The 16,253-nt window shown below is 34.7% G+C and overlaps 2 protein-coding genes across 2 annotated transcripts; one reads left to right on the forward strand and one right to left on the reverse strand.

Annotated features, from left to right (window-relative positions):
- The first annotated feature begins 2,550 nt into the window (after positions 1-2,550).
- LOC108457815 (protein ASPARTIC PROTEASE IN GUARD CELL 2-like) lies at positions 2,551-4,220 on the forward strand. The gene has a single exon (XM_017756966.2). The coding sequence runs from the start codon at positions 2,696-2,698 to the stop codon at positions 4,148-4,150; it is 1,455 nt and encodes a 484-aa protein (XP_017612455.1). The 5' UTR covers positions 2,551-2,695; the 3' UTR covers positions 4,151-4,220.
- Positions 4,221-7,842: 3,622 nt separating this feature from the next.
- LOC108460682 (helicase-like transcription factor CHR28) lies at positions 7,843-15,328 on the reverse strand. The gene is given in 12 exon segments (XM_017760271.2): positions 7,843-8,232; positions 8,235-8,277; positions 8,564-8,773; positions 8,940-9,530; positions 9,963-10,220; positions 10,960-11,090; positions 11,432-12,332; positions 12,447-12,524; positions 12,654-12,725; positions 13,167-13,786; positions 13,883-14,091; positions 15,011-15,328. Coding segments are annotated over 11 exon segments (3,177 nt in total). The 5' UTR covers positions 14,022-14,091; positions 15,011-15,328; the 3' UTR covers positions 7,843-8,098.
- Positions 15,329-16,253: the final 925 nt, after the last annotated feature.

A 16,253-nucleotide genomic window follows, 5' to 3' on the forward strand; every position in this document is an offset into this window, starting at 1 on the left:
CAAGTCATTTAAAATGATTGAGAAACATTTTAAAACGAGTTCTAACTGTTTGGGGGTGATTGGGACTAAAATCGAGTCTTTAGGAGTTATAAAAAAGAAATTAAAAAACATTTTTCATCTATGAGTCTACTAAACTTTAGGAATATAAATTAGTGTAAATTTATAAATAAATTGTTGGTTGATAAGATAATGGTGTCGCTTAAAAACGTGAGGAGGTTAAAAACTAGATTTGATCATGGGTCGGGTTGATGTAGAAGTTTAAGTCCATTTCTAAGTTCGGATTCGATCCGGCCTAAAAAATGGGTCTACATTTTTGTCCAAGTTCAGCCTATTAAAAATGCTAAATCTGAAGCCTAATCTAATTTCATCGTAATAATTTTTTTTAGATTTTTTTATATAAATTTTTTTAAAAAATATAATACATCAAATTTATTAAAAATATTAAAATAAATACTTCCTAACAAATTAAAAATAAAAAAAAATAAGCATATGATTCGGGCCAGACTGAGCTTGGGTAAAAAAATTATGCCTAAGAACTAGCCCGTTTAGAAAACGGACCTTATTTTTTATTTAAGGCTATTTTTAGTGCCTATATTTTTCTCAAACCTTTTCACTTTTTGAGTGGATCCGTTAGATCTGAACGGATGACGCGATCCATGATCAAGTTTAATCCAAACGATTCTATTAAAATTCTAGAAAAAAATTAACTAATATTTTATCAATTCTTTGGCATTAGAAATATGAACAACAATTTGAGGACATTATTCACTTAAATGATTAAATTGAATAGGTAAAATAAAAAGGCCAAAAAAAAAGGGAGCAAATTGGGGCCACCTCAAAAACTTTTCCATCCCTTTTAGAGAGGTTACTTTAATAGTAATTAATAAGTTTATATATATATATTAGTATTCAAATGACATTGGCCTTGTGTAAAGATGATAGACAACCAGACATAACTCCTCCTTTTGCGGCCATTTACACACACAAACATAACCATTTACAGCAATGTTGCCGATGTTCTTCATTTTCTCCACACACATATCTACATTAAACATTAATCTCATATTCTTTGTCATGTCTGTTTTTTATATAATGATTAAAACTATTTATAATATCTTCCAATTCTCTCCTGCATTGATAATAATATCGATGTCAATCAAATTAAAACTCAATCAACTCTACATCCTTAAACGATATCGTTTTTCTTATTTAAGTGTCGATGAACTTCTTGGTGTTGTTCCTTTTAATCAAAATTGATTAGGGTGTTTTTAACACTTTTTCTTAAAAGATAATTTACAAAATCTATTTTTGTTTCCCAATGAAGCAATCCTATAACCCTCATACTAGAATCAAATTAAAATAAATAATTATTCATTTAATACTGAAATTTTTATAAATATTAAATCAACTTCTGAGAGAGAAACAAGTCTCAAAAGAAAATACTGCATATGAGATTTTTCTCAATCTTTTAACTCAACCAACACTTGTACAATGGAATGATAAATAATTTTATATTTTTTAAGTGAGATCTCAAAATCGTAATTTATAGATGAAAAATATTCTATCAAAAAATACAATTTGACTATAAAAGTAAAATTATTATGGAAGTTCCTCTACCACTACAATTGGCCATACTGGCTCTGCTACACCTAATTATAGTTAGTATTGATGTTATTGCCATAGAAGATCTGAGAGTAGTGGTACTATGTTAAACATTTTGATAAAGTACAGGGTTAAATATGTCATTATTCAAAGTAAATTCTATAACAATGATAATTTAGTAAAATATACTTTTAAATCTTATATTTCTTTATCGAAATAACAAAATCTCACATTCTATTCAAATGAATTAAATATGATAATCTAACCTACTCTTATTTAATTGAAATATAAAATTTTATTATTTAATTGGCTAAAGGTAAAATTACTTAAAAACATCTTAAATTTTATTTTTCTTTTATTACTCGTAAAAGTTAAAATATTTTAATTTACTGATGAATAAGTACATTCTAAAAATAAATAAATATTTTTTAACTAAACAATTTTAAATAATTTTATATTCTGAAAATTTTCTTATCGAAATTAATTTTACATCGATAAAATCTGTTTTTTTTATAAAAATAATATTAGAAAATTAATTAAATTAAAGAAGAAAAAAACCTCATAGGAAAACAAAAGGCCGAAAAGTTATTCCGAACACCAATCAATAGATTTTACAATTAATGCCTTGATGCATTTTCACTCCATTTAATTCCTAAAATATGATTTTTTTTTCTATTTAATTAAGAGGTGCCCTCTGGCACATTCGCGTCGCCAATTAAAAAATATTTTTTTTATTTTTTTCTTGTTAAATTTTAAAAAGAAAACACTATACCATCAATATGCCCAGAATTATTAATTAATTAATTAATTTTTCAATATTATTTTTATAAAAAAGCGGGTAAAATGCTATTACCGAAAATTTCAGGGTTAATCCAGATAATTAATGCAGTCCACTGAGTCAACATAACACACTCGTAAAAGCGAGTAAGGAAAGAAACAAGGCACGGTATATATCATATATGATATGAGATTTTCCCCACTCACCTTCATCAGTTCAATCTCCAATTATATCTCTAAACCCCACATGTCTTTTCCTTCTACGCATCCCTAAGCCAAAACCCCGCCTTCAACTCCTCTCACCCACCAAAATCCCATGTCACCTCCTCCGGCACTGCAGCTCGCTCTGGTGGCTCTACTACACCTAACTCTAACTAACGCCGCCACCTCCTTCCCCGACTTTCAACTCTTGAACGTGGAACAAGCTCTCGTTGGGGTGTTAGCACAGCCTAGTCCTCTCCAAACATCTGAATATAATCATCACGAACTTCTCAACGTTACTGAAAGTGAAGATCAATGGAAATGGAAGCTGAAACTCATCCATAGGGACTGGCTGTCCACCGAAAACGCCACCGTTTCACAAAACCACAGCCTTCGTTTCCATGCTCGTATTCAAAGGGACGTCAAAAGGGTGGCTAGCCTCCTCCTCCGCATCCCCGGCGGCGTAATCCACGACGGAGAGGCGGCTCATGGAGTGAACGATTTTGGGTCCGATGTGGTTTCGGGAATGGACCAAGGAAGCGGAGAGTACTTCGTACGAATAGGTGTCGGCAGCCCGCCGAGAAGTCAATATATGGTTATAGATTCGGGCAGTGATATTGTTTGGGTCCAATGTAAACCCTGTAACCAATGCTATAAACAATCCGACCCGGTTTTTGACCCGGCTGATTCCGCTTCATACGGAGGCGTCCCTTGTAGCTCTTCCGTTTGTGACCGGATCGAGAATTCGGGTTGCCATGCGGGTCGGTGTCGTTACGAAGTCATGTACGGTGATGGGTCTTACACAAAAGGGACCCTGGCTCTTGAAACACTCACTTTCGGTCCAACCGTGGTTCAAGACGTGGCTATTGGGTGCGGTCATGTGAATCAGGGCATGTTCGTGGGTGCAGCCGGGTTATTGGGTCTAGGAGGTGGATCCATGTCACTCGTGGGTCAATTAGGTGGTCAAACCGGTGGTGCATTTAGTTACTGTTTAGTAAGTCGGGGCACCAATTCATCCGGGTCATTAGTATTCGGGCGTGAAGCAATGCCCGTAGGTGCTGCATGGGTACCTTTACTACGTAACCCACAAGCACCCACTTTTTACTACATCGGGCTTTCAGGTTTAGGAATCGGAGGCATTCGGGTGCCCATATCCGAAGACATTTTTCAACTTACCGAATTAGGGTACGGTGGAGTCGTTATGGACACCGGCACGGCCGTCACAAGGTTCCCGACCATAGCTTATAACACTTTCCGTGACGCTTTTATAGAGCAAACGGCTAACCTCCCTCGAGTTTCCGGAGTATCCATATTCGATACGTGTTACAACTTATCGAGTTTTGTCACGGTTCGGATTCCGACAGTATCGTTTTATTTGTCGGCTGGGCCGATACTGACCCTACCCGCAAACAATTTTCTTATACCCGTTGATAGTGTGGGGACTTTTTGCTTTGCATTTGCTTCTTCGGGTTCGGGTCTTTCAATAATAGGAAATATCCAACAAGAAGGGATCCAAATTTCCTTTGATGGAGCCAATGGTTATGTGGGGTTTGGCCCCAATGTTTGCTGAGCTTGTATCTTGTGAATTTTGCTAGGTCAATTTATTAATTTTTTAATTATTAAATTATTATTGGAGTGTAGCATATGTGGTTTTTTTTTTTCAATATAAGCTTAAAAAATTAAACGAGCATCAATCCTAATAAAAATTATCCGAAAACTTAAGGGGAAAGGGAGCCACAATTGAAAGGAGAAGAAATGGTCAATTTTTGGCCTTTTATTCTCCCTAACAACGGGACTAGCATAACTCATACCCAAGTATTAACTTTATGATTAATATATGAGTTTAAGTAACTTGTACATGATCATACAATATTATCTCATTAAAAGTAAAATTATTTATATTTAATTTTTGAGAGACGGTTGGATTCATTTTGAAAGAAGATTGTGAAGTGTCATCCATTAGGAGTTGATGAATCTCTCAACAAGTTCGGTGTTGATTCTAGGGTGCCTATATTCAGTTTTGTTCTTAAGTTCTGTCTTATGATTTCGTCTAACAATTAAAGGGTTCACGGAGTAAAAGTGTCTTCATATATCTTTCTCATAAATGTCAAATAAAAACATGAGTTCAAATCCTACCAAGAATAAATGTTGACATTTCGTTAGTGGATAAAGGTGCTAACACTTTGTGAACTCCTCAACTTCAAGTCTCTTCTTGATAAAGTCAAAAGACAAAACTTGAGATAAAACCGAGCATAAATATCTTCGACTGAATGCTAGAACTATTGAGGGGTCCATTAACTTCTAGTGAACGAAACTTCTTAAACTTCACTGACAAAGAACTCCGGTCATCCCTCAACAACTTTTCAAATTCCTCCTTTTTTTGAGTACATGCTTTTAAAATTTCTTAATACAACGTCCTTTGATTTTTACAATGTATTCAATATAATGTAATTATTACATCAAATATATTTTTTAATTAAAATCTTACATTTTTGTGAAAGAACTAACTATAGTATATACATATAATGTGAATATGGTTAGAGTTCTTGCCAACTGGTAAAAAAAAACAAAAGTTAAAAAAGGGTGAGAGTCAAATTTGCAGACAGTCAAAAACAACGAATCATAAAGAAATCTTTTGCTGTGTGCCAGACCTCCCATTGTTTGAACATGATTACAGGATCCAAGATCACTGTTTTCTACTATACTCCATATATATAATAATTAAAAGTACTCAAACTTGAAAAAATCATGAATCGGCTTTGGGTTGGAACTGTAGAAGGAGATTATTGATTGAGCCTGCAACAATGCTGACTGCCATCCAGCTTTCACATAAGGAGATTCCTTGGGGGGATCTGTTTTTTTCTTTTCTCACGAGGGACAATAGGGTTGAAATCATGAAGGTGTGGGGGGGGGGGGGGGAGCCACCATTTAATTAGGGTTGGCATGTGAAGCCATCACTAGGCATTGTTTAAACCCTCACCTACGAATATATATTGTTCAACCATTGAACTTTCATAAAGGCATCTTCTACTTTTGCAAGCTTTTGCTTTCTAAATGGAGGTGAGATTTAAGATGGCATAAATATCACAGAGAAATTCTTAGTGGTGTGCGATTACTGTGTGTTTATATGTCTGCAATTTAAGGAGAGGCCCACAAATGTGACTTGCTGGGTGAAGTTGGTGAAAGATGTGGCATCAAACAAAAGAAAAAGTAAAAGGCCAAGCAAGCACAGTAAATCAGAATCCATTTTGGATATACTCCCAAAATTTGTATTCACAATTGGAAAGTATTATTGACATTGAATCCATCTATGCCTAGATCAACTTTCACGTATGGAGCTTTCTAATTTATAAAAAAGTTACTGTATACACTTAAAATCATACGCTTTAAACAAGATGTTTGTGTTCGAGTACTAAAAAAAAAAAAAAAACACCGAGAGAATTTTCCTCCCTTTTCGAGTCAACCCAAGACTCAGATAATTATTATAAAAATGTTTATAGACCAAGCCTAAATATAACATTAATACACTTCATATTTCTTCAAATCAAACCCGACCTAAAATATAAAACTTGAAATTTCCCGCTCATATTATTTAAAAATAGAAATATATTTACATTATATTATTTTAATATTTAATAATTTCATATATAATCATCTTAATATTTTTTAATATTTAAATTATTATATACTATAGATTTAATTTTTATGTATCATAAATTACGTAATAAATAAAAATAACATAATATAAAATATTATAAACTTAAAAAATAAGTCATGCCGAGTCAAACTCGAGCCTTAAATGTTCAAACTTGAACCCAATCCATATTTTAAACAGATCTAATTTTTTTACTAAACCTATTTTTCGAACTTAGTATTTTTATCCTCTTAATTTCAAACAAGCCTTTAAGCCTAATTAAATAGCCAAACTCATTTTCAGAATAGTCAAGGACTCAATGTTACTATTTGATACCAATAATCCTAGACTTAAAATGAAAAAATAAAAAAGAAGCAAAAGTGATGACTGTTCAGAGTTCCTTCTCACTCGTCAGAAATCCAGAACCAGCACTAATTTTCAGAATAGTCAAGGACTAAATGTTACTAGTTGATACCAATAATCCTAGACTTTAAAATGAAAAAAAAGAAAGAAGCAAAAGTGATGACTATTCAGAGTTCTTTCTCAATCGTCAGAAACCCAGAACCAGCTCAACAGGCTTGGAGACATTTTTGCAAAAATAGTCATCCCCAAAAAGCATTAATGCAAAGGGTTCATCATGATTTTGCTTTCTTTATTGGAATATTGCTTGTTTTCAACAGTTACCATAAGAAAACAACTACAAGAGAAGAGGGTAGATAATGAGTTGATTAAAACCACTTTTGAATGGGAATATATATTTTCTCGTGAACAGCAGGGAAAAAAAGACATGTAAAAACATCTATCAATTCTTCTCGATTCTTTTCTAGTGAGGCCTAGGGGTGTGAACCAAGTCAAGCTCAAGCTCAACTCAAAATTCGAAACTCAATACTCAACTCGAACTCAATCGAATGTTTATTTTTAAGCTCAAACTCGGTTAAGCTAGTTTACCAATTTTTGTACTTGAACTCGAACTCAACTCATTAATTAAGCTTAAGGTTAATACAATATATATTAAGGGAAATAACATAATATAATAAAATAAAAATATGAATATCTCGATAAAGTTCGTGAGCAGTTCAAGTCGAGTATGACTAAACTTGAATTTGGCTCAATTAATAGCTCGACGACTAAACTTGAATTTGGCTCAATTAATAGCTCGACCTTGACTCTATAATTACTGAATCGAGTTTGAATTTTTCATGTTGAACTCGAGTAGCTTGCAAGCTCCAATATCTCATTTACAACCCCCCTAGTGAGGCTAGTCATTATGGCATCCATATGATTGGAATCTGAATTTCAATATCTGCCATCCCTTTCTTTCCCATTCTACAACCTCCTTTTTATATATACAAAGACTCAAAGGGAGCCTGCATTCTGTCTTCCCTGTCCTCCCTACAAACTACAGGCATATCCTCTAATCAACAGACTTGAAAAAGTTATTAGTTGGAAATGTACCTTGATTGAGTCCAAACTGAAGTCTCATTACTTTCCATTGTCGGCCTTCTGCCAAAGCCTTGAGGCAACAGATATTTCCAATGAAATTAGGTCCACGATCCTTTATTTGGTAATGAGAGGGGGGTTTGAAGGTGAAACAAGGAAAGCTTAAGAGACAAACAAACACACAGTAATTTGGAAATAATATTTATGTATTACATTGAGCAAAAGAGGTTAACTACAATAACCAAAGGTTTAATGTAGATTGAAAACTAGTTAGAATTTACAGGCACCCTTGCTTTCCTATTTCTGCACCTGATGGACAAAAAAATGGCTCGGCTTTAATAAATCTCATATAAGTCAGCTTCTAAATTTGCAAAACATGAATGACAGCATTTAGCTGGCACCAGATGTGTGCAATTTCTGATTCTGAATGAAAATTTCAAAATATCAAACTTTCATGATGGGAACTTCAAGTATGAATATATAAGGCCAGAAGAAAGCAATGAAATAAGATTTGGCTAATTTCCCATAAACAGATATCTGAGATCTTCTACTGTTAATCGAGTTGCTGATCCCCCGCTTTGATCTTCACCGAAAGCAGAAGCAACCATTTTTCTTTTTTCATCCTACATAGAGGTTAAAGGAAAAGATAAATTTTAGACAACAAATCTTTTCACCAATCTGCTAATAAAGCAAAATTTTCATCTTCAATGGCTAAAACGGTATCTGATCTTGCAATTTCCAGAAAAGACTCGGTATGTCATACCCAACCACTATTATACAGCAATCCTTCGGTAATGATATTGAAATCAACAGCACCGGAAAGAATTAATAGTTCATCCCAAACCAATGTTGCTAAGTCAGTTGGCTTCCATGACTAAAAGTGGCAAATTCAGGTTATAGAGAAAATACCTGAAGAGATAATATTCGATCTTCCACTGTGTCTTTAATGGTGATCCGAGTTACAGTAACAGGACGAGTCTGTCCGATTCTATGTGCTCGATCAATAGCCTGGTCTTCAGTGGTTGGATTCCACCAGAGGTCCAGAAGGATAACATGGCAAGCAGCAACCATATTCAAACCAAGGTTTCCCGCTTTTAATGACATCAGCATCACAGTTACCTGCAAGAAAATCAATGGATGGGAGAAGTAAGAAAGAGCATTACTCAAGTTCTACATAATTTATTTATTCAAGTGTTTACAGAATAAATACACATGCATGCATGTTCACTGAATAATAACCAATGGCATTAGGGGATCTACTTAAATTCAAGGGATAGGAACAAACCTCTGGGTCAGTATTGAAATCTTTGACATTCCGGTCTCGTGCAGTTAAAGTCATTGTTCCATCAAGTCTCCTATAGCTTATACCATGATGGCGTAGCGAGTGCTCAACCAAGTTCAACATACCAGTCCATTGTGAGAAAATTATTGCTTTCATCGGTCCATCAGCTGGCAAGTTTGAATAAACTGTTGTGTGCTTTACAGCTCTACCGCCTGAATGACCAGTTTCTTTAAATGTCTGTTCAGAAGAAAAAGGAGCTTCACTGGATCCAATAGAACTCGGTGATTCAGGACTTGAATTCTTTAATAAGCATTTTGACTGAAGAATCTCAAGGACAGCCTGGATTTTTGATGAACTGTAATCGTCCTGTAAAATCACTGACTTTCCAAAGAACTGGGGATGCGAGGAACTACTATTAAGATCACCTGCAAGACAGCCCCTAAGAGTAGCTTTAGAAAAAACTATATCATCACCAAGTTGTTCTCTACATTCAGGTGCAGGGCACATATTATCATCGCCAGTCAGATGTTCTGACACACATTGATAGCAGAAAACATGACCGCACAAGGTAACAACAGGTTCATCAGGTGTATCCTGGAAAAAGAAAAGCACATTAAGCATTATACTAGTCATACAGATTCCTTCTAAATGATAAACTTTTTCAGCTCGCTAGCCAGATACTATGAGAATTGGAATTGAAAAATATTTCACATCTAATGCCTATACCAAAGAGGACTAAAATGAAAAAAGGTCATAAATGAGTAGCGAAAAAAATCTTCCAGAAAGCCACACTACTCATTTGACAATTTAGAAGTTGTGTTAACCTTTCAATGTTAAACACATTGAAATGCATTTGTCACCTTTGGCCTTAATATATTAAAAAATATCATGAGAGGGAGCTTTGCTTATATTCCTCAAAATACCATCATATGTAAAAATTAAAGCTAAGTCATTGCTACTGTAACAACATTCAGAAGTGCAATAGAGCCATATTCAGATAAAATATTATGTTCAAGAAAAACTCACTTGGCAGACAAGACAGATGGCAAAGGAAGTTTCCAAGGAGTTCAGTAGATTAATCAGCAATTCTCTAGGAAGTGTCTTGGCCATTTCTACAGAAACTTGTCCAACAGGGTTAGAGTTTTCAACAGAGTCAGAGTTTCGAATGGAATCATTGTTGAATCCTTTGACAAGAAGCGGGTGATCACAAGCCTGACGTAGGCGCAAAAGCATCAACAGAATATTTGCATAATTTTGGTTCAGTGTGCCTGCAGCTGCATATTCCTGTAGGAAATATGTATTAAAAGATGTGTAACTATCAGATGATAGAGAATTCCATAACTGAAGCATGAAGCCAGACTGACAAGAACATGAAATTAGAGTAAATGAATTATGACCAAGGTATCGTAAATGATATGTTCGCAAAACACCAACAGAATTTGCATGCTCGTAAATGACAGCAAAAACACAATTTTCACCAACATATATGAATTAAATCTTTAAATTACAAAATTAATCCTAGACTCTAGTAAAGTGTAATATTAAGCAATCACATTTCTACCAGCTGAAGAATCACTATGATTTTGTACAGCAAAAATATGTTGTGGAGCAATTTGCAGATTCTTCAAAATGAACTAGTAACCACAAAAATAAAAAAAGAATCATTTATGGGAGGTGGAGCTTCCTTGTTGAAGCTGAAAATAATTACTAGAATCATTCAATTATCATTTCCCAAACTATATTATTTTGTGCAGAAATAGAACATAATAATTTTTGAAGTATCGACATTCAAACTTCATAGTTTAGATATGGACCAAGCAGGCATTCAAAAGAAGGCTTTGACTTGAAAAAAGTAAAAGGTGGAATATGCTTCCAATTGCAAATAAAAACAGAATGATAAGTCCACTAGAAATAGCACACCGGTCATGCACGTTTCAAACAAGTGACTAGAAAGCGGGAACAAATAAGCAGAATAAAAGGGGAACTTATCGAAAACAATATATATGCAGAATGAAAGGGAAACCTTAAATAGAGAACGTGAATCAGCTTCTAGCTGGTTATAGAAAGCCCGCTCCTCAGCTGAAAACTCTACTTTGGACATGTGAATTGACTTTGGCGGCAACTTGATTATCGGCTCCCCGTCAATCAACGTTGCTAGATAGAAAATAATCAAATCAGCCAAAACAGCAGTAATGATACAAAGCTTAAATTCAACTAAAGCACACCTATATTAGATACTACAGTTACTGATGATTGTCATAACCAAAAGTTATAATACCATTTGTGTATAACAAGGATGGATCTACAAATTGAGGGGATGTAGGGACCTAAATTGCAATACCATGAGAATATATGGAGTATTCTTAGAGTTTGTTAGGTCAAACTGCAAATTACGAAATTTCTTCTAATACACCAAAATCCTGCCTCCTAAATATTGTTAGAAAAGATTTTTTAAAATTTTTCAAGGAAAAAAAAAACAAAGAGAAGGCAACCACCTTTTGTGCGACGCAACATTACTACCTTCAAAACAGCTTGCAGCTTCTTGTAACCTTTTACATAATCTCTAGCTATTGGAACTTTAATCCCATAGCAAAATGATTTATATACATCGTATGGTTCATGTCTCAGGAACCTGAAGTAGCTATATAAATCATCAACAGCATTTTGTATAGGTGTTCCAGATAAGCACCATCTTCGCTTGGCTCGAAGACCGCAGCACGCTCTAGCAACTTGTGTTCGATGATTTTTTATTGTTTGAGCTTCATCTAGTATCACCCTTAACCAATGTACTCTAGCAAGGGCACCAGCACTAGAATCAACAAGGGAGCCATCAATTCCTTTCCTACCCTTTTTCCCCTTATTACCAACATTAGCTGTTTTCTTCCTCTTAAAGTCAGAAGACAATCCATATTTCTCCCCAATTTTTTCATCAATTTCATCATCATCAACAATAGCTTGTTTAGGAACTTCATTAGTGACAAGCGAATATGTTGTAAGAACGACATCATACTTGGCAAGTTCTGAAGGATCCTTGGTCCTGCTACCCCCATGATATATGAGGACAGAAAGTTTAGATTTCTCTGAAACTTTGTCATCCAGCTCCCTGGCCCACTGTCGAAGAACACTCGCTGGACACACAACCAATGTCCCTGCTGGTAACCTCTGTCTGCTGAATGCACTGGTTGAAGTACTCACTTTTGAGATTGACTTGGTATCATCAGATTCTCTATTTTGGCTTACTTTGTCTGACCCACCAGTACCATTATCATCATCATCATCATCATCCAAATTCAGAGCTACAAATTCACGTTTTTTTGGATCTTCTGGTTTTGATTTGGACTCTAAAGACTTCTGCACTTGTATAAGAGCAATCATTGAGATTGTTTTACCGAGGCCCTGTAGGATCAAGCCATGATCAATCTTAGCAGAAAACTTAGCCTATAAAATACGCATTGAAGGCACACTGATCATATATAAATAAATAATAATAGTGAAATTTAAACAAGTAACCTGATCATCAGCCAATATTCCACCTGAACATAACCTAGTTCTTGTTTCTCTTTGAAGCATCCAATGTAATGCAATCTTCTGCAAAATTCAATGATTAAATAACCCTGCGACATGGCAGGGAAAAAAAGAAGAAGGAAATAACCATTGTAACCACATAAAACAGCTAATCATCCATAATATGTAAATATATGTGTATATAAATATGACCTGATGTCTGAAAAGAGAAACAGACAAAAGACCATCGGGAAGTTCAGCTTCAATTTTTGGTTGGCTGAGGTCCTGCACGAAACATAAGCCCTTCATATATAAACTCTCTAAGCACATCAAATATGAAACCATTTAGAAACTAGCAAAATAAAGAAGACAACAAAATATTACTGTTTACACAAATCAGTGAATCGCATTAAGAAAGAGACAAGGAAAAACAACAAGAAAAGAAACCCATCGACAAATTCATACTCCATAAGTTTAGCATAAGAAAGTTCATTAAATTCACAATAGAAAATTACCACAGTCCAGCAGGTTTGTTGTAAACTTAATAACCATAGAGTTTGTAATTTGCACACGCGCAAAAGAAAAAGACATTCATAATAAGGCCAAAGCTTCCTTTCGTCAAAATAACAGCACCCCAGTCTAAGATGCAAGAATTAATGTGCAGTGGACCATCAACAGTTAAATCATGATATGAATGAGGCAAGTCTCAGATCAAACAAGAAATACCTCCAGTGCTGCTTGATAAACCATTCTTTCATCATTTATAGGAACTCTTTCTTCACTTACTCCAGCTCGATATACAGGATTTTCAGGCCCAGAAAACTGAGAAAAATTAACAGATTTTCCTTGCATAAAAGATGGAGGAAGGACCCTACTAGTATTTCCATACATAGCTCCATCAGTATTGCCCCAGTTATAATGGTCTCTCATATAGCTCTGGCTATTGGAAGAACTAGGTCCAGCCAAATGGTTAGAGTTTCCATAAGCATCAAGAATCTGACTGTTGCTCACAATCTCCACTAAATTGTCTGATTTACTACTTTGTCCAGAGAGTTGAAGAGACGGAGGAAGAGTCCTCTTTAGAGCCTGCTGAGATGTCAGTTTCTCAAAGTCAGTACCTGAACCATTAGAAATTCGAGAATTAACAGTCCGAGGCTGACCAATATTCCCATTCATTGTAAAATTTTCAGAACCATTGCCTAGGGCAATATGTTGAGATGAGGCTTTAGCATTATCATCAGGGTCATGTGTCGGGACTTCTGTTCGTGAATGATTATTTACACCAGAAGAGTTTAAATTAGAAAACTGTGCTTGATTGGAAATCTTTTTAGACTCCCTAGCATCACCTGCATTTTATAAGTATGGTTATATGGGTTAGTGCGAGTCAAACATCAAGCTTTGGAACTTAGACCATATGGTAATTTTTCAAAATACAGACTAACCAGGACTCCTTGAATTAGTACCATTTGTAGCTGCCCATTGGGGAAGGATCCTTGAAGATAAGGCTTTTCTGTCTGCAACATCTTCAGTTTCAAGCTCACTATCAGAAGAACTAATGTCTATTGGATTCATAGCAGCCATTAGAGTAAAAAAAAGTTACTAGTATCCCCTCAATTGAAGCAGAAAGCAGATTCCTCAAAGGAAACCCAACCTGTAGCAAGAAATAGTTAGTGTAGCGAAAGTGCTTTTGGGACACTAACATTTACAGCCCAATCCCACCCCTCAACCCCCTTTCATTAAAAAAAAAACAAATATTTCTGCTAACCAGGATGAGCATAAATCAAAATTAAGCTGCAAATCCACCCATTTTCACTAACAATCTTAAGTTATTGAAATTATTCAAAAACTAGCCATTCAGGGTTGTTGCAGTGGCAAACAACAAGCTATTGGACCAGCACCAATATTTCAGGAAGAAAATTCAATTCTAGTCAGAGAAGCATACCAATGCCAACAGCACAATATGCGAATTCACGAGGAAGGGGGCTACTGCTTTTCACCAAATAAAAAAAACGTGCGTGTGTGTGTTCATCTTCAAATTTCCTTATGATAAACAGAAGGCCAATTCCTTGAACAATTACTATTTTGCACTTTGCAAGTTACAACCTATAGTTCCTAAATCATTTTTCCAGATTCCTCAACAAACTGCCCTCTACTAAAATGGGTATTCTTATCTGATTCTCTAAGCAAATCAAATACTTTAAATCAATCAAAAAACTCATAAAAAAAAGTTCCAATTTCTTTTCAAAATCACACAAGCACCACCACTGCTCCCCCGGCCCCACCAAAAACCAAGCAACAACAACAAATTCCTATCAACCTAAAATCAAACAAACAAAAAAACAAACAAAACATGCAAGTGCAAAAGCCCATAACAAAAGAAAAACTAAGCTAGTAAACAATTCAACTTCATTATTGATTCAAAATCTCAAAACTTAATAAAAACCCATGACACACATTCACATAAAAAACAGACTGACACCAAAAAAATAAATAAATGAAAGCAAATAAAGCAAGTAAATTAAGACTTGATCAAGTAAAATTTTTTTTAAGAAAAGAAAAGAAAACCCTACCTTGGGTTAGGATTCTTCATTATGCAAAAGCTACAGTTGGTGAGACTGCTTCCCACGATTGCGAAGTTTTTGCAAAGCGCGCAAACTGTAGAATCTTAAAGAGACAAAAAAGAAAAAAGAGAGCGCCAACGGCGGCGTTTCGAGGGCGGGGGTCAGTGACAGAGCGTCAAAGTTTAGGATTTTGGCAAATGTTAGCTTTAAAAGTGAATATTTATTGCGTAACCAATATTTTTGGTTTTTAATGGAGGTTACAAAATGGTTTTTGGGTATCTGCAAGAAATGAGATTCACGGTCCTTTTGGTTTTATTATCAATTTTGTATTAAATTAAAATCTGTCTTTTCCTGTATTTCGTTTTCTACACTTAAAATAGGAGAAAAAAACATATTTAATTATATTCTAATTTATGTATTTTTATCCATAGATTGAGCTATTTGTTTCGGTTCGAAAAGTAAAAGAGTTTAAATAAAAATATAAATAGAAAAGGAATTAGGTAAAAAAAAAAGACATATTTAAAAAATAGGTTGCGCCTCGAGTAAGGCTTTTTAGTTCAAACTCGGTGCGGCACAGATACATGTCTAAAGTATAGATACATCGTAGAAAGTATCGATACCCTCCCTAAGATGTCAATACCTTGTAGCAAGTATAGATACATTCTCTATTGTATCAACACTTTAGGTTTTAATATGGGTCGGATTGATCTAGGCTCAGGTTTAGTATTTATATTCTAGATCGAGCTTGGAAAAATGTAAGCCCATTTTTCGGTTCGAGTCAAGCCCAGACTTATCAATTGAGCCTACAAATTTGTTAGGATCTAGCCCGACTCGGCCCATGACACATCTATTAGGAATTGTGTCAATTTAATTAAGGCTTAATCGGCAATTGTTTATTCAATGTTATTCACGGACTTCGTAATTTTTATACGAAGATAAATCTTGAAATTATATATAAATTATAATTCAACGTGCAACTTGATGTAATAGTTTACATGAAAGTTTAATTATTGTTCAATGTATATATAAAAGGCTTAATTCATGATTTAGCATCTGAAGTATACCTATTTTTCACTTTGAAACTAAATTTTTTTTATCCCGATTTGGTACTTAAAGTATCAATTTTCTCTATTTTTGATCCATTTTGTAATGGTCATCAAAGAAAAAATATTATGCCACTTTAGCCAATGGAAAAGTGCCACGTGGCTTGTTTTGACCAGTGAAAAATATATCGTGGCAATTAGATTTATTT

The sequence above is a fragment of the Gossypium arboreum genome, chromosome 4 (genome assembly GCF_025698485.1).
Source record: "Gossypium arboreum isolate Shixiya-1 chromosome 4, ASM2569848v2, whole genome shotgun sequence".
NCBI lineage: Eukaryota > Viridiplantae > Streptophyta > Magnoliopsida > Malvales > Malvaceae > Gossypium > Gossypium arboreum.

What these genes read in the sequence shown, in the direction of transcription:
- LOC108457815 (XM_017756966.2), top strand. Translation starts at nt 2,696, where the DNA reads ATGTCACCTCCTCCGGCACTGCAGCTCGCTCTGGTGGCTCTACTACAC.